This window comes from Oncorhynchus masou, chromosome 31, assembly GCF_036934945.1.
Source record: "Oncorhynchus masou masou isolate Uvic2021 chromosome 31, UVic_Omas_1.1, whole genome shotgun sequence".
Taxonomy (NCBI): domain Eukaryota; kingdom Metazoa; phylum Chordata; class Actinopteri; order Salmoniformes; family Salmonidae; genus Oncorhynchus; species Oncorhynchus masou.
Window position 1 is genome coordinate 46,257,167 of NC_088242.1, and position 20,112 is coordinate 46,277,278.

The 20,112-nt window shown below is 41.9% G+C and overlaps 1 protein-coding gene across 1 annotated transcript; it reads left to right on the plus strand.

The window, feature by feature from the left end:
• Nucleotides 1–93: 93 nt before the first annotated feature.
• Nucleotides 94–19,938, plus strand: LOC135524024 (very long chain fatty acid elongase 6-like). Its single transcript, XM_064951144.1, has 4 exons — nt 94–443; nt 3,408–3,539; nt 13,312–13,463; nt 15,984–19,938. The coding sequence occupies exons 1-4, from the start codon at nt 352–354 to the stop codon at nt 16,409–16,411; spliced, it is 804 nt and encodes a 267-aa protein (XP_064807216.1). The 5' UTR covers nt 94–351; the 3' UTR covers nt 16,412–19,938.
• Nucleotides 19,939–20,112: the final 174 nt, after the last annotated feature.

Consider the following 20,112-nt stretch of genomic DNA (forward strand, 5'->3'; position numbering starts at 1 on the left):
TCCATCTTAACTCCTCCTCCACATTTATTGATTGGTTGAACAGTGCAGAAGAGCACCTCCCCCGACAGTTTTTTTTATTCTCGTCAAGACCAGTATGCAGGGGATCTAGTTTCAGGCATTTCTTTTTACGCTTGATACTTTAGGAGGTTAGGCCGGAGCAAGGAGTTTGGGGTAGCCAGGCAAGAGGGGAAGTGATTGCGCTCGGGTACTGTGCGTGAGTGACAGCCTGGAAGTGCATCTCTACTCTCAACTGCATCCTCCCATTTGCTCACAAACCTAGATAATTCAACCCAACAGACAGGGTGAAAACATAGACCAGGATTTTTACTGGAGGAAACTGAAATTACGAAAATGAACGAGACAGAACACATCCCGCTTGCAGAATACGATTTTGAGAGAAAATTTGATGAAAAGGGCGCTCTCGAATGGATGCAAGAAAACTGGTGAGTAGGCTAACGTTACAAATTCATCCCTGGATAAAAGAGTAGCCTAGCCTACGTAGTCTAAAGCCGGTGAATTCCCACCGCCAATTTTGGATGGATTGAGCTCTCATCCACACACAATGTCATGTAGGCTACATGTTGTGCTTCGTCCCGCAACGAGCCATTGCATTGTGTAAACAATGGCTCATTGCGGTAAAATCTGTATATTGACCAGATTATTCAATGATTCCGAACATATGTCGCGTTTTTTAAAAACACTTGTATCGAAGAGCAGACACAATGTTAGTTTTGACTATGCTACCAACTTAACTTCAGCTTTCATCTTTTATTAACGTTAATGACCTTTGATCCATCGCACGATACAGATGCCATCCCCTATGTTGCTTGTTACATTGTTACTACAATATGACGTCAAACTCGATGTATAGCCTATCTGCTGTTCACTTCAGTTTGTGTTACATGCACGTGCAGTCACATGCAATGAATGATTACAAAATATCTAATGTGATGATTATTGTATTAAATACATAGGCGTATGTACAATATAGGATATCAATAGGCTTACATTTAATAACTTTTAATATCAACTCAACGGCTCTCCCCATCAAATTAGTATATGCTACCCAGCACAAGAACCATGGTCTCAAATGCTTCTCTTTGTGTACAATCAATTGTCTGAAGACCAAGACAGACCACATTTCTGCACAGACTTGCTTGGGTTCTTGCTGGCATTTTCTGACTTAAGAGACAGTCTCAGAGGCAAGAAAGCTGTCAATGTGGATTGAAAAATTCCTGGAAATGTGCAGTGTTGGCCAAATAAATTCACCCTGTTTCACCCTGCCCATGCATTCCTCAGATCGAGCTCATTTGCGTAGGCTACAGCAAAGCATCGAAGTGGAGGATAGTCGGAATAGTCTAAAAGCACATCTAGAGAGGCACACGAAACACCAATGCTTTGCTTGAATGTGACATCCAGGCCTGCCACGCTGTGATTAATGGTCTAGACCTGCTTCAGCATGCATTCTGCTTATTAGCCAAACAAGCTAGCTAGTTGAAAAGGCAGAAATGTCTGCTTTCTGAGAACATTTGCTCCCACAGAACCCTCCACCCCTCTCTCGGGTCTCAGGCCCTCATTTTCTCTCTTTCAAGGAGCAAAATAAGGCCAACACATTGTATTTGACCTCCACCTCCAAAGGATACAATGACTGCTGCTTCTCTCCATTCTCTTTCTCCTGCTCTGTAATGCCCATAACACATTCCCTGTTTCCAGTGGCTAGGTAGTTATTATAAAGCAGTCTACTCAGCATTGTTTCACAGTCAGAAATAGGGAGTGCACTACATTGAGCCACTCCAGTTTACACAAAGGGAGGGGTTCACTGGAATACTTTAGCGATCCTCACTATATGAGCCAAGTTACAATTCCCACCAAATGTGTTAATCCTAATGGCGCGATACATAGGTTGTTTGCCTTTCACAACAGTGACCTGGGTTCACTTCCCTGAGATAAAATGCATAAGTAAATCAACTTAGATGTATAATAGTTTTAAATAGCTTTTGACTATCCATAGACACAGTGATGGTATTGCTCTTAATGCTTCCCTATGGAATCCTTCATCAGTTTAGTGAAAGTTTGGGACTGAGAATGACCACTAAAGCCCTACTGTATTGTGCCCTGTATATAGTCCTACCAAACTGGGTCAAGCAACAACATCTTATCTGTTTAATATGTATTCTGTCAATCTGGATTAGTCATCTGGTCCGGCATCAAAATAAACCCCCTCTGAAGTACACACATTGCTTTCTAGTATTCAGCCTTATTCGCCTGAGTGCCTCAACTGACCTTTTGGTTAAAACAAATGTCCAGTCAGTGATATATCTAGTATTGTCATTGCATCCCGCTTCTAGCTGTTTTGACATAGCATCACATTTGATTTTAGACGGGAGTGACGTTATACTCAATCTAATTGCCTGATTACCCACGGGCTGCAGTAGTAGAAGTTCTGGTTAGTATGTCAACATCTAAGCTTGGTTAATCATTGGTTCCATGATTACGAATAGGGATGGGGTCTGGAAAATAGAGGGGATGGAGGGGGGAACAGTTCATAATAATGGCTGGAATGGAATAAATAGAAGGGTACCAAAAACATGGTTTTCATGTGTTTGATACCATTCCATTCACTCCATTCCATCCATTGTACTCTGTTTCAGCCATTATTATGAGCTGTCCTCCCCTCAGCAGCCTCCACTGTTAATAGCCTTATGTAACATCATCTGTATAATGCCAGTACGGTATCAGTCTGTGGAAATGTAGATGATCGAGTTTAGCTTAGCTCGCCTCGTGGCTTGCTGTGTGTACATTCAGAGGACTGCCACCAAGTAAAAAGGAACTAGAAATGTGAACTGCAGTGTCAATCCTAAAAGTCGGCTTATGACTGGTTCATCCATTCAGAATGATCATTCATCACATAAATGCATGGTTGTAGTCTAAAATAGATTTAAGACAGTCTCCAGTGATTTTTTTACAATTTATTTTTCCTGTTGAAAAGCAATGTCCTAACTATAAATACAATAAAGTACACACACTAAAGGGTAAAAAAAAAAAAAAAAAAAAACGTTTTGAGCAAAATAGTGTTTTTTAGACCACTGTAAACTTCAAGGAGTAGGGCATTTAAGGAGTTGGTCTGTGGTGCCCGCTGATGTCATCGGCCTCCCATCTTGCTTGAGGGAAATAGAGGAGCAATAGCGAACACCGGAGGTAAGCCCCCCCCCCCCCCCCCCAGTTGTGCCATGTCATGAGGCACCTGGTGTTAAATGAGGTGAAAATGCGTCTGGAATAGGACCTTAAAGCTTTTTTGCATTTCCACCGTGCACTCATCTAAATCATGGCCTGGGGCACAGGTAAGTACACTAATCACTTAAAAACAGGTTTGATTATTTGTTTTTGTGTTTATTTTTTCCTCATAGGAGCAAGTCCTTTATGTTCTGTGGACTGTATGCTGCAATCATCTTCGGGGTCCAACACTTCATGAGAGAGAGGCCCAAGCTGAACCTGCGCCGACCACTTGTCCTCTGGTCACTCAGTTTGGCTATCTTCAGGTGAGTGACACACACGGACCACTTTGTTGCAGTAATAATAGCTTTATGTGTATTCCTAAACACCATCAAACTATAATCAATCATTCAATCAATTACTCAACCAATCAGTGTGAGTGAAGCTCTAACTGAACACTGGTGGTGGTTAGCCTCGTTATCCTCCCTCATCCTTGCTAACCTCAGCAGGGGAAATGTTGGCCACAAAGAGTTTTGTATATAGAGCTAGTTCAGTGTTTAAATGGACAATCTTGATTTAGGGGTGACATTTTCCTCTTCTAAACACACACATGGAGTACGTAAAAACAGGGATTTCTAGAGCGAAATCTAAAAACTTCTCCTTTGAACTCCTCTTCTTCAATGACATCCATGAGCACTTTGGAGCAGGTTTTCATCAAGGATCTCTCTGTACTTTACTCCGTTCATCTTCCCTTGATCCTGACTAGTCTCCTAGTCCCTGCTGAAAAACATCCCCACAGCATGATGCTGCTACCACCATGCTTCACTGTAGGGATGATGCAAGGTTTCTCCAGACATGATGCTTGGAATTCAGGCTACAAAGTGTTGGTTTCATCAGACCAGAGAATCTTGTTTCTCATGGTCTGAGAGTCCTTTAGGTGCCTTTTGGCAAATTCCAAGTGGGCTGTCATGTGCCTTTTACTGAGGAGTGGTTCTCTCTGGTCAATCTACCATAAAGGCTTAATTGGTGGAGTGCTGCAGAGATGGTTGTCCTTCTGGAAGGTTCTCCCATCTACACAGAGGAACTCTGGAGCTCTGTCAGAGTGACCATCAGGTTCTTGGTCACCTTACAGACCAAGGCCCTTCTCCCCCGATTGCCCAGTTTGGCCGGGCGGCCAGCTCTAGGAAGAGTCTTGGGGGTTCCAAACTTCTTCCATTTAAGAATGATTGAGGCCATTGTGTTCTTGGGTACCTTCAATGCTGCAGCCATTTTTCGGTACCCTTCCCCAGATCTGTTCCTCGACACAATCTTGTCTCGGAGCTCTACGGGCAATTCCTTCGACCTCATCGCATGGTTTTTGCTCTGACATGCAAGGTCAACTGTGGGACCATATATAGACAGGTGTGTGCCTTTCCAAATCATGTACAATAAATTGAATTTACCACAGGTGGACTCCAATCAAGTTGAATAAACATCTCAAGGATGATCAATAGAAACTGGATGCACCTGAGCTCAATTTCGAGTCTCATAGCAAAGGGTCTGAATACTTAAGTAAATAAGGTATTTAAGTTTTTTATTTGTAAATATTTCTACAAGCCGGTGTTTGCTTTGCCATTATGGGGTAATTGTGTGTAGATTGAGGACCCATTTTTTAAAAATCCCTTTTAGAATAAGGCTGTAATGTACCAAATGGTGGAAAAGGTGAAGCGGCCTGAATACTTTCTGAATGCACTGTATTGGCTGTGAACCAGGGTTGGGGTCAATTCCATTTCATATCCAGTCTATTCAGGACTAAAATGTAAAAATGATCTTCAATGTTGGACCCCAATGATCACTCGGCTACACATGCCTCTCCCTAATATCAATATGCCTTGTCCATTACTGTACTGGTTAGTGATTATTGTCTTATTTCACTGTAGAGCCTCTAGCCCTTTTCAATATGCCTTAACCAACCATTTAGTTCCACCTCCCCCATATGCGGTGACACAACTTGGTTTAAACGTCTCTAGAGACAATATTTCTCTCATCATTACTCAATGCCTAGGTTTACCTCCAATGTACTCACATCCTACCATACCTTTGTCTGTACATTATGCCTTGAATCTATTCTATTGCGCCCAGAAACCTGCTCCTTTTACTCTCTGTTCCGAACGTACTAGACGACCAGTAGTCTTTTATAGTCTGTTCCGAACGTACTAGACGACCAGTTCTTATAGTCTTTAGCCGTACCCTTATCCGACTTCTCCTCAGTTCCTCTGGTGATGTAGAGGTTAATCCAGGACCTGCAGTGCCTTGCTCCACCCCTATTTCCCAGGTGCTCTCATTTGTTGACTTCTGTAACCGTAAAAGCCTTGGTTTCATGCATGTTAACATTAGAAGCCTCCTCCCTAAGTTTGTTTTATTCACTACTTTAGCACACTCTGCCAACCCGGATGTCTTAGCAGTGTCTGAATCCTGGCTTATGAAGACCACCAAAAACCCTAAAAGTTCCATCCCTTAACTATAACATCTTCTGCCAAGATAGAAGTGCCAAAGGGGGCGGTGTTGCAATCTACTGCAGAGATAGACAGAACTCTGCAGGCTTACTATCCAGGTCTGTACCCAAACAATTTGAGCTTCTACTTTTTTCCACCTTTCCAGAAACAAGTCTCTCACCATTGCCACTTGCTATAGACCACCCTCTGCCGCCAGCTGTGCCCTGGACACCATTTGTGAATTGATTGCCCCCCATCTATCATCAGAGCTTGTTCTGCTTGGTGACCTAAACTGGGACATTCTACAATCTAAGCTTGATGCCCTGAATCTCACACCAATTATCAATGAACCTACCAGGTACAACTCCAAATCCGTAAACACGGGCACCCTCATAGATATCATCCTAATCAACTCGCCCTCCAAATACACCTCTGCTGTTTTCAACCAAGATCTCAGCGATCACTGCCTCATTGCCTGCATCCGTATTGGGTCTGCTGTCAAACGACCACTCCTCATCACTGTTAAACGCTCCCTAAAACACTTCAGCGAGCAGGCCTTTCTAATCGACCTGGCCGGGGTATCGTGGAATGATATTGACCTCATTCCGTCAGTAGAGGATGCCTGGTTATTCTTTAAAACTGCCTTCCTCGCCATCTTAAATAAGCATGCTCCATTCAAAACATTTAGAACCAGGAACAGATATAGCCCTTGGTTCACCCCAGACCTGTTTGCCCTTGACCAGCACAAAAACATCCTGTGGTGTACTGCATTAGCATCGGATAGCCCCTGTGATATGCAACTTTTCAGCAAAGTTAGGAACCAATATACACAGGCAGTTAGGAAAGCAAAGGCTAGCTTTTTCAAACAGAAATTTGAATCTTGTAGCACAAACTCAAAAAGGTTCTGGGACACTGTAAAGTCCATGGAGAATAAGAGCACCTCCTCCCAGCTGCCCACTGCACTGAGGCTAGGAAACACTGTCACCACTGATAAATCCACTATAATTCAGAATTTCAATAAGCATTTTTCTTTGGCTGGCCATGCTTTTCAACTGGTTAACCCTATCCCGGTCAACTGCCAGGCACCCACCACAGCAACTCACCCAAGCTTCCACCATTTCTCCTTCACCCAAATCCAGATAGCTGATGTTCTGAAAGAGCTGCAAAATCTGGACCCCTACAAATCAGCCAGGCTAGTCAATCTGGACCCTCTCTTTCTAAAATGATCTGCCGAAATTGTTGCAATCCCTATTTATAGCCTGTTCAACCTCTCTTTCGTATCGTCTGTGATTCCCAAAGATTGTAAAGCTGCCGGGATCATCCACCCCTTCATAGGGCCCAAACTGCTACAGATCTATATCTGTCCTACCCTGCCTTTCTAAGGTCTTCAAAAGCCAAGTTAACAAACAGATTACCGACCATTTTGAATCCCACCGTACCTTCTCCGCTATGCAATCTGGTTTCAGAGCTGGTCATGGGTGCACCTCAGCCACGCTCAAGGTCCTAAACGACATCATAACCGCCATCGATAAGAGACAATTACTGTGCAGCCATATTTATCGACCTGGCCAAGGCTTTCAACTCTGTCAATCACAGTATTCTTATCGGCAGACTTGGTTTTTCAAATGACTGCCTCTCCTGGCTCACCAACTACTTCTCTGATAGAGTTCAGTGTGTCAAATCGGAGGGCCTGTTGTCCGGACCTCTGCAGTCTCTATGGGGGTGCCACAGAATTAAATTCTCGGGCCGACTCTCTTCTCTGTATACATCAATGATGTCGCTCTTGCTGCTGGTGATTCTCTTTATCCACCTCTACACAGACGAGACCATTCTGTATACTTCTGGCCCTTCTTTGGACACTGTTAACAAACCTCCAGACAAGCTTCAATGCCATACAACTCTCCTTCCGTGGCCTCCACCTGCTCTTAAATGCAATTAAAACGAAATGCATGCTCTTCAACCGATCGCTGCCCGCACCTGCCCGCCCATCCAGCATCACGACGGTTCTGACTTAGAATATGTGGACAACAAATACCTAGGTGTCTGGTTAGACTGTAAACTCTCCTTCCAGACTCATATTAAGCATCTCCAATCCAAAATTAAATCTAGAATCGGCTTCCTATTTAGCAACAAAGCATCCTTCACTCATGCTGCCAAACATTCCCTCGTAAAACTGACCCTCCTACCGATCCTTGACTTTGGCGATGTCATTTCTAAAATAGCCTCCAACACTCTACTCAACAAATTGGATGCAGTCTATCACAAAAGCACCACTGCGACCTGTACGCTTTCGTTGATGGCCCTCGCATCATACTCGTAGCCGAACCCACTGGCTTCAGGTCATCTACAAGTCTCTGCTATGTAAACCCCGCCTTATCTCAGCTCACTGGTCACCAAGCAGCACCCACCCGTAGCACACGCTCCAGCAGGTATATCTCACTAGTCACCCCCAAAGCCAATTCCTCCTTTGGCCACATTTCCTTTCAGTTCTCTGCTGCCAATGACTGGAACAAACTGCAAAAATCACTGAAGCTGGAGACGAATTTCTCCCTCACTAGCTTTAAGCACCAGCTGTCAGAGCAGCTCACAGATTACTGGACCTGTACATAGCCCATCTGTAAATATCCCATCCAACTACCTCATCCCCATACTGTATTTATTTATTTATCTTGCTCCTTTGCACCCCAGTATCTCTACTTGCACATCATCATCTGCACGTCAATCACTCCAGTGTCTAATTGGTATATTGTAATTACTTCGCCACCATGGCCTATTATTTGACTTACCTCCCTTATTTTACCTCATTTGCACACACTGTATATATATTTTCTTCAACTGTATTATTGACTATATGTTTTGTTTTGTGTAACTCTGTGTTGTTGTGTGTGTCGCACTGCTTTGCTTTAATCTTGGCCAGGTCGCAGTTGTAAATGAGAACTTGTTCTCAACTAGCCTACCTGGTTAAATGAAGGTGAAATAAAAAATAAAATAAAAAGTTCATGTAAATGTTGAATTGGAATTTGGTAAACTTTCTGAATTGACTGGAACTGAAATGGAATTGACCCTAAACCTGCTGGGAACTCAGATATATATACACAACAACCATATGCAATCCAGGATTCACTATACAATGTACTATATAACTGTGGACAAGGGCTATAGAAATCCAATCTGTTATCCTTATTATTAAGGATGAGTCAAGGAGTACACAGAACCTCATTTTACAGCTCACAATAGGGAGAGCTGTTTTGATGTGCCACAGAGGTACATCATCATCGTCTGTGGCCATGCCCCCTGCTGTGCCAACCTTAATCCTAATCCCGGAGCTGTGGGCATTACCTGCCCACTCAATCCCCTTGGTGCTAGATGGACAGGATAGTGTGTCCTTGGCATATGAAACACTTTTATCATCCATATATTCATTACTGCACAATCACTGCAACATTTTACCATATAGGTTTTTTAAGAATAGACTACTAATCCTTTGTAATAGAAAGTTAGTTACCAATGATGAGGTTGGTGTTAGGTTGGTACCATATATAACATATAGATAGCTAGTTACTATTGATAATGTGGAGAAGGTAGGTAGTAACTATAGATAATGTTTTTACAGGTGGTTAACGTTGATAATGTTGTTATTAGTTATTGGTTACCATAGATAACATAGATAGTTAGTTAACATTTGATAACGTAATGTTAATTGCCCATGACTGTGCAGTTTTCAGAGCAGCTTCATTATTTCCCTGAAAATGACAACTGTGTCTCAATGCTCTCTTCTTGTGTTATTCCCACTGCTGTTTGACTTGTGTTTAGTTACATGGGTTTGGGGATGGCTTCCTGGAATATCACTGGATCATTTTTACATTTCAGGTGCCTTGACTCCAATAAGGATCCGAAGGATCAGATTACAGTGGGTCTGCTCTACAGCACCCTCTCTCCCTTACAGAGGGGGAGAGGGGTGACGTTGTCCGTTTTATGACAGTCGTAAATGCCTTACAGAAACTCTCTCTTCCTTGTCTTGCAATATTAAGGGAAAGAAACCTCTGTGGAACAAAGAGAGTCCTCCCACCAAAACATCAACAGATGGGGGAATGAAACAATATTTATCTTCGTTCAAACAGTTGGAGTGGTCTGTGGGCACTGTGTTTTGGGATCCCATAAAGGACAGTATAACAATATAACTTTATCTCTGAATGTGTATTTCCCAGTGATCAGGGTCACACCCAAATGTTGGGGAACTGATATGATTAAATATGAAACTATTTGTGAGAAGATGTGATGTTAGCCTTCTAAATGAGATAATTGTTTTTCATATGAAGTCTTAACTTCACGTGAGCACAGACATTACGAAAAAAGGAGAGAACGGCCCTTTATCCCTGAGTGCTTAAATAGGGAGTGCTTAAATAGCACTTGTGCCAAAATGTACATTTAGTTAAGAAATGGCTACTACTCTATACACCAGAGAGCATGGAGCTGGTTAAGAAAACTACAAGACGACACATTCACAGTCTGAGGCTGTATGTAAAATAGTCTATTAAACTCGACCGAAGACGAGAACACTTCCCTATCAAACAACTGAATGATACTCGGAAAGATCCATTCTGGAGAACATTTCCCTATCCAAACGACCATTGGTACGTCTGATGAATCCATTATAACAGTGCTACAACTACGAAAGACTCTCTGGTGGACAAACCAGAGACTTTCTGTCGACTGACTCTCCAGCAGACGGACCTGCGATTTCAACAGAGACAACAAATTATATAGGTGTAAATATATAAATTTGCAATTCCTTTCGAATGAGCGGCTGTTGATGTGCAAAGTATTAGCATTTCAATGTGCCTAGTTATCAGCTGTGTGTATGATAGTGAAGTCCTTTGTCTTTTCTCCCACTCTTTCTTACCCGTCCCTCCCTTTTCATTTGTTGTAACAAGCCACATCATATAAAATCACATTTTATTGGTCACATACACATGGTTGGTTAGCAGATGTTAATGCGAGTGTAGCGAAATGCTTGTGCTTCTAGTTCCGACAGTGCAGTAATATCTAACAAGTAATCTTAACAGTTCCCCAACAACTACCTAATACACACAAATCTAAAGGGGTGAATGAGAATATGTACATATAAGTATATGGATGAGCGATGGCCAAGCGGCATAGGCAAGGTGCAGTATATGGTATAAAATACAATATATACATATGATATGAGTAATGTAAGATATATAAACATGATTAAAGTGGCATTATTTAAAGCGGCATTGTTTAAAGTGACGAGTGATCAATTTATTAAAGTGTCCAGTGATTGGGTCTCAATGTAGGCAGCAGCCTCTGAGTTAGTGATGGCTGTTTAGCAGTATGATGGCCTTGAGATAGAAGCTGTTTTTCAATTTCTCGGTGTGAACAGGCAGTGACTCGGGTGGTTGTTGTCCTTGATGATCTTTTTGGCCTTTCTGTGACATCGGGTGCTGTAGGTGTCATAGAGAGCAGGTAGTGTGCCCCCGGTGATGCATTGTGCAGACCTCACCACCTTCTGGAGAGCCTTGCGGTTGAGTGTGGTGCAGTTGCCGTACCAGTCTGTGATACAGTCCGACAGGATGTTCTCGATTATGCATCTGTTGTAACGGCTCTCATTGGTGGTGGAAAGAGTAGACCAAGGCGCAGCGTGGAAAGTGTTCCTGATTTTATTTAAAAAACACTCAAACAAAATAACAAAATCGAAAATGAAAACGCACAGTTCTGTCAGGCAACAGTAACAAAACAGAAAACAAGGTCCCACAAACTCAGGTGGAAAACAGGCTGCCAAAGTATGATTCCCAATCAGAGACAACAATAAACAGCTGCCTCTGATTGGGAACCACACTCGGCCAAAAACAAAGAAACAGAAAACATAGAACTTCCCCCCCGAGTCATACCCTGACCTAACCAAACATAGAGAATAATAAGGATCTCTAAGGTCAGGGCGTGACATCTGTAATTGTTTGCCATGGTTTTGGGCGACAAGCCACATTTCTTCAGCCTCCTGAGGTTGAAGAGGCACTGTTGCGCCTTCTTCAACATGCTGTCTGTGTGGGTGGACCATTTCAGTTTGTCTGTGATGTGTACGCCCAGGAACTTAAAACTTTCCACCTTCTCCACTGCTGTCCCTTTTGATGTGGATAGGGGGGTGCTCCCTCTGCTGTTTCCTGAAGTCCACGATCATATCCTATGCTTTGTTGAGTGAGAGGTTGTTTTCCTGACACCACACTCCTCTCGTAGTTGTTGGTGATCAAGCCCACTATTGTTGTGTCATCTGCAAGCTTGATGATTGAGTTGGAGGTGTGCATGGCCACGCAGTCGTGGGTGAACAGGGAGTATAGGAGAGGGCTGAACACAAACCCTTGAGGTTCAGTGAAGTTGAGGGTCAGCGAAGTGAAGAGGTTGTTTCCTACCTTCACCACCAGGGGGCAGCCCGTCAAAGTCCAGTATCCAGTTGCACAGGGCGGGGTTGAGGCACAGGGCCTCCAGCTTGATGATGAGTTTGGAGTTTGGAGGGTCTATGGTGTTGAGGGTACTATGGTTACTATGATTAAGGGTACTAAGGGTACTATGGTTACGTCCACTCTGGATTTTTTTTCATTGTATCGTGTTAGGAACCAATGCATAATCTATCCTGTGTGTGTTTATGTACTTCTGTGTGATTACTTAGTTCGTTCGTAAATAAATAATTAACCTAATTGGTATATCGCTGATTAATCATTTATGCTAGGGGTTGTGCAGATATCCAAGAGTTTGTGACATTCAGAATATGACTGATGAGGTAATAATGCATTAATAAGTGACTGTAATCGATCAAATATGAAAATATCTGAAGAGAGTTACATTTGGGAAATAGTAACTCTAAACAACATTTTCCCGTGGTGCTCCAACTTCCTAGTTAATGTTTACATGATTAGTTTAATCACATAATAATTACACAGAGGATTGATTTGATAATATAAAAGTCTTCACATTAATGATAGTACAAGACACGACACAGGCCTTGTGATTTACAATTGAGAGGTGACATATTTTCATAGTGTGTCCAAATTGAAATGACCTCACTCTGTAAGTAGCCACAGTGTGTTACAGATGAGAAGGAAAGCTACAAATCGATACAGTGTTTACTAAGCATACACATCCTGTTTACAAAGTAAGACCATGTGTGTCTAAGTCTTTATTGGGCTTAATGGAGGTCTAAAATGGTTGGAGACAGGGGAAGGACAGCCAATTGGAGATGTGACCCACTGATATATCTTATCTTTTACCTTGTTTCAGGTTTAATGTAGTTGAGAGGTATATCACATTTAGTCATGGCACCGCATAGCTGACAGTATATAATATAGTTGAGAGATGTATATCGCATTACATTATGACAACCACAAAGCTTATAGTTCAGGTGTATAAAAATATGAGCTGAATTCAGACGTGTACAAACCTACTTACAGTCCACTCTGATCGACCATGGGCATTATACTTGTGTTAAAAATGTTTTGTATACCAATGACTTGTGTGTAATTGTGAATTCCCTATAGTTAGACAGAGCAGATTCACGTAACACTATACATTATTGCATTATCTCGTAATCTATATGTGTTTCATTCCACAGTATCATCGGAGCTGTCAGGACCGGATGTTACATGTTTCATGTCCTCAACAAAAGTGGCTTTAAGCAGTCGGTGTGTGACACCAGCTTCTACAGCGCTCCTGTCAGCAAGTTCTGGGCCTACGCCTTTGTCCTGAGCAAGGCCCCTGAGCTGGGTAAGGAATGTCCCAAATAGGGTCCAGTTCTGGATGCTTCAGATAGAAATACACTGAGTGTACAAAACATTAGGAACACCTCATTCCATGACATAGACTGACCAGGTGAATTCAAGTGAATGCTAGGTTCTCATTGATGTCATCTGTTAAATCCACTTCAATCAGTGTAGATGAATCAGAGGAGACGGGTTACAGAAGGATTTTTAAGCCTTGAGACAATTGAGACATGGATTGTGGGTGTGCCCTTCGGAGGGTTAATGGGCAAGACAAAATATTTAAGTGCCTTTGAATAGGGTGTGTTAGTAGGTGCCAGGCGCAGCGGTTTGTGTTTGTCAAGAACTGTAACGCTGCAGGGTTTTTCACACTCAACAGTTTCTCGTGTGTATCAAGAATGCTACACCACCCAAAGGACATCTAGCCAACCTGACACAACTGTGGGAAGCATTGTAGTCAACATGGGCCAGCATCTCTGTGAAACACTTTCGACACCTTGTAGAGTCCATGCCCTGACGAATTGAGGCTTTTCTGGGGGCAAAATGGGGTGCCACTCAATATTAGGAAGGTGTTCCTTGTGTTTTGTACAATCAGTGTATGTAATGTAGTACAGACATGCATGTACCTCTCTGTCATGCAGTGCAAGATAGTCAGCTCACCTTGAGCTGATGTATACAAGTCATTTCTGGCCCTGGCCAATGAGTGGGAGCAATGGAGTGGGTTGTAATTTGTAAAATTAGGTCAGAGGGCCAATCAAAGAGAAGGAGGCTGGTGCAGGACAAAAAACAACCTTGAAACAATTTGTCTATTTATGTAATTCCGGAAACATTTTAAGTTTCTAGTGCACTTCTCTTGATCAGCAGAGGCCTATTACCTTAAGACCTGTGTGGCTGCATTTTGATGCTGTCCCCTCTCTCAGTCAGGGAAGTAATAGTGTTGATAAATGGACAGAGATGCTGAAAAAAATAAAAAATACAATTCCATGACGTATGATGTATGTCTCCTCCTGAGCAAGAGACAGGAAGGGCATGCTTGTGTTCTAGAATGGGACAGATGTGCAATATACAGTATTAGACCAGTTTAGTTTGTACTGTAAACAGAGACGGCAGAAGTAGTAGTAGTAGTAGTTGCGGCAGCAGCGGGCTCACACCCTGGTCTGCGCACCTTCGAAGTTCAACTGGGTTAAATGGAATGAAGTCTGGGCACTGACTGTAGGCCTATAACTTCTCACATGTAGCTTAATATAATATGAACTCCCACAGAATTAAAATGATACATTAAATGGTAATTTTGTGCAATAATATAATTTATTTCTTTCAGCATCTTGGGAGAATGTGAATGTGCGATTAAGGAATGTGTAAACTTCTTTGTCAGCGACATAAAAGCTGACAGTTTATCAACCACACAAAATCTGAATCCAGAAATTGTCAGGACCCGGTTACGAACCTGGGTCTCCAGAGTGAGAAACAGTCACTTAACCAACTGAGCCACGAATAGTCAGCAGAACCCAGAAGGTGAGGCAGACACAGCAGTACTTAAGACGGTGTATTTAATAAAGTAAAAAGGAGAAGTCCTTCAATACAAAAATGGCAAATCCAAAAGGTGGTAGGAATAGCACAAAAAAGCCTCAAGAAATACTCAAAAACAAAAACAGAATTCCACAAGAGCATCCACCGGAATCGACAAGAATACACAGAACACTAGGGCTGGGTGCTAACATACAAACACAGAGCACAGAACTGAGGGAAACTAAGGGTTTAAATACAATCAGGGGAAAAGAGGTACAGGTGCAAATAATAATGGGGAACAAGGGAAAAAACATAAGGTCAAAAAGCACAATGGGGGCATCTAGTGACCAAAACCCGGAACAACCCTGGCCAAATCCTGACAGAAATCTTATTATAGCCAATTGCATGTTGGGTCATTGTTTTAGAGTTGGGCTATTGTCTCCCTGGTCCCTAAACGTCCTCACTCCAGCGAGAGGAGCAGAAGTGAAAATGAACTTTACAGGTGTCAACTCGATTATTATTGATGCCTTCATTCTATCGATTAGTGACATTATTCTTGTGGGCAAGGCTTAATTTAGTCTTCTAAGGCAACAAGTCATGACAGATGATAAGATGCATGTATCTAATTACAGACAAGTACACTAACAAATGGCCTACCAAATGTCAGAAATTATAAGCCGAAAAATATAAACAAAAACAATGTTTGCCCCCCCTGTCAAAAAATCGTTCCGCCATCCCTGACTGTAGAGTATGTTTAGTTTAAGAGTGCGTTAGTATGTTGTATTATGCTTCTTAATATGGTGTGTGTGTGCAAGTGTGTTTGTGTTTAGTGGTTTACTGTACTTTTGAGGACCACAACTTCCCATCTTTCCAATTTTTTTTTTTCAAGTGCGGTCCAAAAAGCCGGTCCTCACAACTTTATACTTCTACTATGTGTGTTCACTATTGTTTGAGAGAGAGTGAAAGTGATCAAACATCAGAGTATAACTAAGTGATTTCCCTCTCCCTCCCTTTTCAGGCGACACGGTGTTTATCGTGCTCCGTAAGCAGCGCCTCATCTTCCTGCACTGGTACCATCACATTACCGTGCTGGTCTACTCCTGGTACTCCTACAAGGACCAGGTGGCCGGTGGTGGCTGGTTCATGACCATGAACTACCTGGTCCACTCCTTCATGTACACCTACTATGCTGCCCGGGCGGCGGGTTACCGGGTGCCCCGACCCTGCGCCATGGTCATCACGGCCACCCAGATCATGCAGATGGTGATGGGGCTTGCTGTCTTAGGCTTGGTCTACCACTGGATGCATGAAGTGCGCTGCCCGTCTTACGTGCCCAACATCGCCTGGGGCTCACTCATGTACCTCAGCTACCTGCTCCTGTTCGCCTCCTTTTTCTACAAGTCCTACCTCAAGGTTGCCGCTGACAAGGAGTCCAAGGCCAAGTAGGTGCTGGATTCGTCAGAGGCAAGTTGTATACTGGGCAAGTCATATTTAAGAGTGTGCCTAATTGAGAAGAATATTGCGTTGTGCCATAATGTGTGAGTCACAACTGGTTTTTGCTGGTTGCTGGGTCCACGTCAATTGTGGCAAGCCAATTTCTTCCCACCCCAACTTTGTATTGCTGTAGCTCATCTAACTCACTAGAACCCTGGATAAGACGATAATGGAACGGTTGTTGAGAGTGGACAGGGGAACCAGTGCATGATCAGGACACATTAATATAATATCCCATTAAATTTAAAAAAGGCGATAGAGAGTGCAGCTCAGTTTGAATAAATGTACTACTCACTGCATTTTGATTTCGTGCTTTTGTTAATCAATCTTTTTAACCAGCTGCTTCAGTCAGAATCTAGTGAAAAACACAGCCATATGAGTCCTGAGGTTTCTCCAAGGGCAGTTTACAACCGCGTTTGCAGTCTGCACGTTCAATGAATTCGACAGTCACTTACAGGACATTATTCATGCCGAATGGCTCTAACTTGTAGTGAAATCTGGTGCTTTTTAGACCAGCGCTGAGAATTGTCTCACTGTATTAGACCTCACAACCCTATAGTATAACGAAGTGACGATCAAAAGGAACCAATGCACTGATTAATGAGGATAGTTTTTTTCTGTTTTAGTTGTACGTAATTGTCTGGGAATAGGTGTGAGGAGAGAAGCACACGGAAAGGAGTGACACTTGGAATAATGTGTCCATTGTAAATAATATATCTTAAGAATGTATTTATTTTCTTAAAATCTAAAGTCTATGGTGGTCCTTGGAGTGTACCAGGAAATAGTGGGACTCAGTACATTTCTGCCCATCTTAAATTGTGCAGTATGAGTTGTGCACTTTTGTATTTGAAATGTTTTTCTTTACGTCACAACAATGCACTATATTGTTTTTTTAAGTATTACATCTCTCTGTGTGTTCATTAAAGAATCGGAAGTCCCCTGAGATTATTTTCATTTGTCAAACAGCAGCTGATTGATCATCATGTCACCAGAATAAGACCCTCAATAGTTATTGGAAAGGAGCAAGAAGCTCATCACCATGCATTTTTACCACCCTGTGAACTTCATCATAACTTCCCACTGGGCACAGACCTCAATTCAATATCTGATCCATGGTGGTTCAACATAATTTCATTGAAATAACATGGAAACAACATTGATTCAACCAGGGTGTGCCCTGTGGGTTATTTAATTTGTAGCTTAATAAACTGAATGCTTTCCCGAGTCATAGTGGGAGAACCACACACCATATCATGGTGTGAATTCGAGTTCGATATGACAGTTATTATATCAATATTTGTGAATACTGCCATTTCTCCCATAATACATTTTACAGACAAAAACATCCCACCTAGCGTAACAAATTAGCTGTCTCCATCAGGCCTGTCGTGACATTTTCTATCCGACATTTACTTTACTCGCATAAAAATGTTGGATGGTACCTGGTTACTGTAAAGCCCTAGTTATTTTGTTGCTTTGACAAAGTCATTTCTGATGATGATTTATTTCATGTGATTAGTGATTAATCTAATCCAGGGATGGGCAACTGGCGGTCTGCAGCCCCTCTGTTGTAGGCCTGCAGGTCAATTGACCCCCCCTGGGATGTGAGTACACAGACCCGCGAGCTACTGCGGCCCCTCATGATGTATTCAAAGTTGCCCATACCTGATCTAATCACATGAAATTTATGTCAACCCTGTTACGTTTAAGGTCAACTCTGTAACGTGAACTGAACTCTCATTTTAAAAGGGTGAAACTATAACTATTTTTTTCAAAAGGAACATGGAATATCTAATAGTCAAATCATTGTGTAAAAGCAGGTGAGCTGGTTCTACTCTTTTTGGCCATTTCCTGTTGTTTTGTGGTGGGAAACGTAGTGGGTCGAGCATAACATGTCAACCCTGTTACCCATAGATAGACAGGCTTGAAATGTTTTAACAAAAAAAACATTTTTGGGGGAAGCTTGCATTTAATTTCCCTTACCTGTTTAACACAACAAGCTTCCATTCCATGTCACAAGGGGAATAATGGCTGATTTAAGATGAAATCGTCAACCCTGTTACCGTCAACCCTGTTACCGTCAACCATGTTACTATATTTGGCATTTAATAGGCATTTACATTACATTACATTTAAGTCATTTAGCAGACGCTCTTATCCAGAGCGACTTACAATATAGTAAAAAAAAGTTGAGATGGGAAAAAGTGTTTTTTATTAAGTTAAACATTTGTTCTTTGACATAATATTAAAATGAGGTTAAATAAAACATGTTATAATACCCAGAAAGGTACTCAATTGGTGGAATGACCCAGATACTGTTACACAAAGATGCATATTCCTTTTTGTTTCCTCCTATTTTAAATACGACCACCAGTGTTGATTGGATACATTGTGTAAGTAGAGGCTTAGGTCAAGGCAGTGACATAGTTTTGTTGTCTAGAATTAAGTAGGTACAGAAAGTAGTGTCTTGTAAGCACTCCTAACCTCTAGTGAGTTTTAACCCTTGGCAGCTTATGTGTGTCTTCCTTTATGTTTGTAATAGAGCTGCACTGTACTATCTCCTTCCTACCCATCCTTCCAAAGCCACACTGGTGTGAGCACATTTACTGTAATGTATGTATCAGCTGGGAGTAGTTATGGCTTAAAGTATACAGACTATTTTGATGCTGTGTGTGTGACATTTGCCTTCGTAAGCACTACTAGACATTTTTTTTAAACCTTTCAGTCATGTCATGTTTTATACCCCCCCCCCCCTGTGGCGCGCCAAGTGTGTCATGGAGCTTGTACTCTTAAGTTTATTAGCTTCCATCACAAAGGAGACAGTCTAGCCTGTACATGGCTGGTAGTCGCCAAATGTCTTAAGTAGTGCTTATAATCTTATTATAATGTTGTGTTTATGAAGTAGCTACACTGCCCTAATGTAATATCCTTCATATTACTCAAATGTAACACCTGATGCTGCAGCAGGCACATTAATGTATTGCCATTGTTATAGAATAGTACAATGAGCTTAGCAGTGTTAAGAAGTGTGAATCATTTTTAAGACCACACCAGAAGAGTGAATCTGCAAGAAATATTTATTTCACTTGGCTGGTGTTGAGTCAATAATGATGATATTATGATCATATTGTGACATTATACATGTTGTCCACCCTCTCCCTTGAAACCAACGGTTGCATTTTAGTTGTAAAATATCGTAACGATAATACGCAGGGAATATACTCAGTTTATAATACATTCATGTGTGTGCCAAATTATGCTTCTGCAGTTTTCTACTTTGTTAGGTAAATGTGAACACAGTTCGTGTTTGTATATTATCTTTGCTGATGTAGAGTGTAAGAAGACATGCTTATGCATCCCTGTGAGTCCGCTATCTACTACGTTACTGATAAGAAAGGGAAAAAACTGTCAAGAGCTTTGATGTTTAAATGTTTGGATTTAAAATGTTGAAACAATAAATTCATATCGGTTTTAAAATACTTTTGCATTGTTTCGTTCTTTCTGAAATCTGAGGGGGTATACTAAAAAGTAGGATCAAGGAGTTAGCCAGCTAACTTGCCTAAATATTCTGAAATAACTTCAAAATATTTTGGAAGATAAGCGTGAATTTGGCATGGTCTAATTGTCTCATCAACCAAAAACAGATATTTGAC

Bases quoted from the DNA above. Each gene is read 5' to 3' on its own strand.
- LOC135524024 (XM_064951144.1), top strand. From the start codon at position 352: ATGAACGAGACAGAACACATCCCGCTTGCAGAATACGATTTTGAGAGA. The intron at 3,540-13,311 runs GTGAGTGACACA...TTCATTCCACAG, and splicing joins CTCAGTTTGGCTATCTTCAG to TATCATCGGAGCTGTCAGGA. The intron at 13,464-15,983 runs GTAAGGAATGTC...CTCCCTTTTCAG, and splicing joins GAGCAAGGCCCCTGAGCTGG to GCGACACGGTGTTTATCGTG.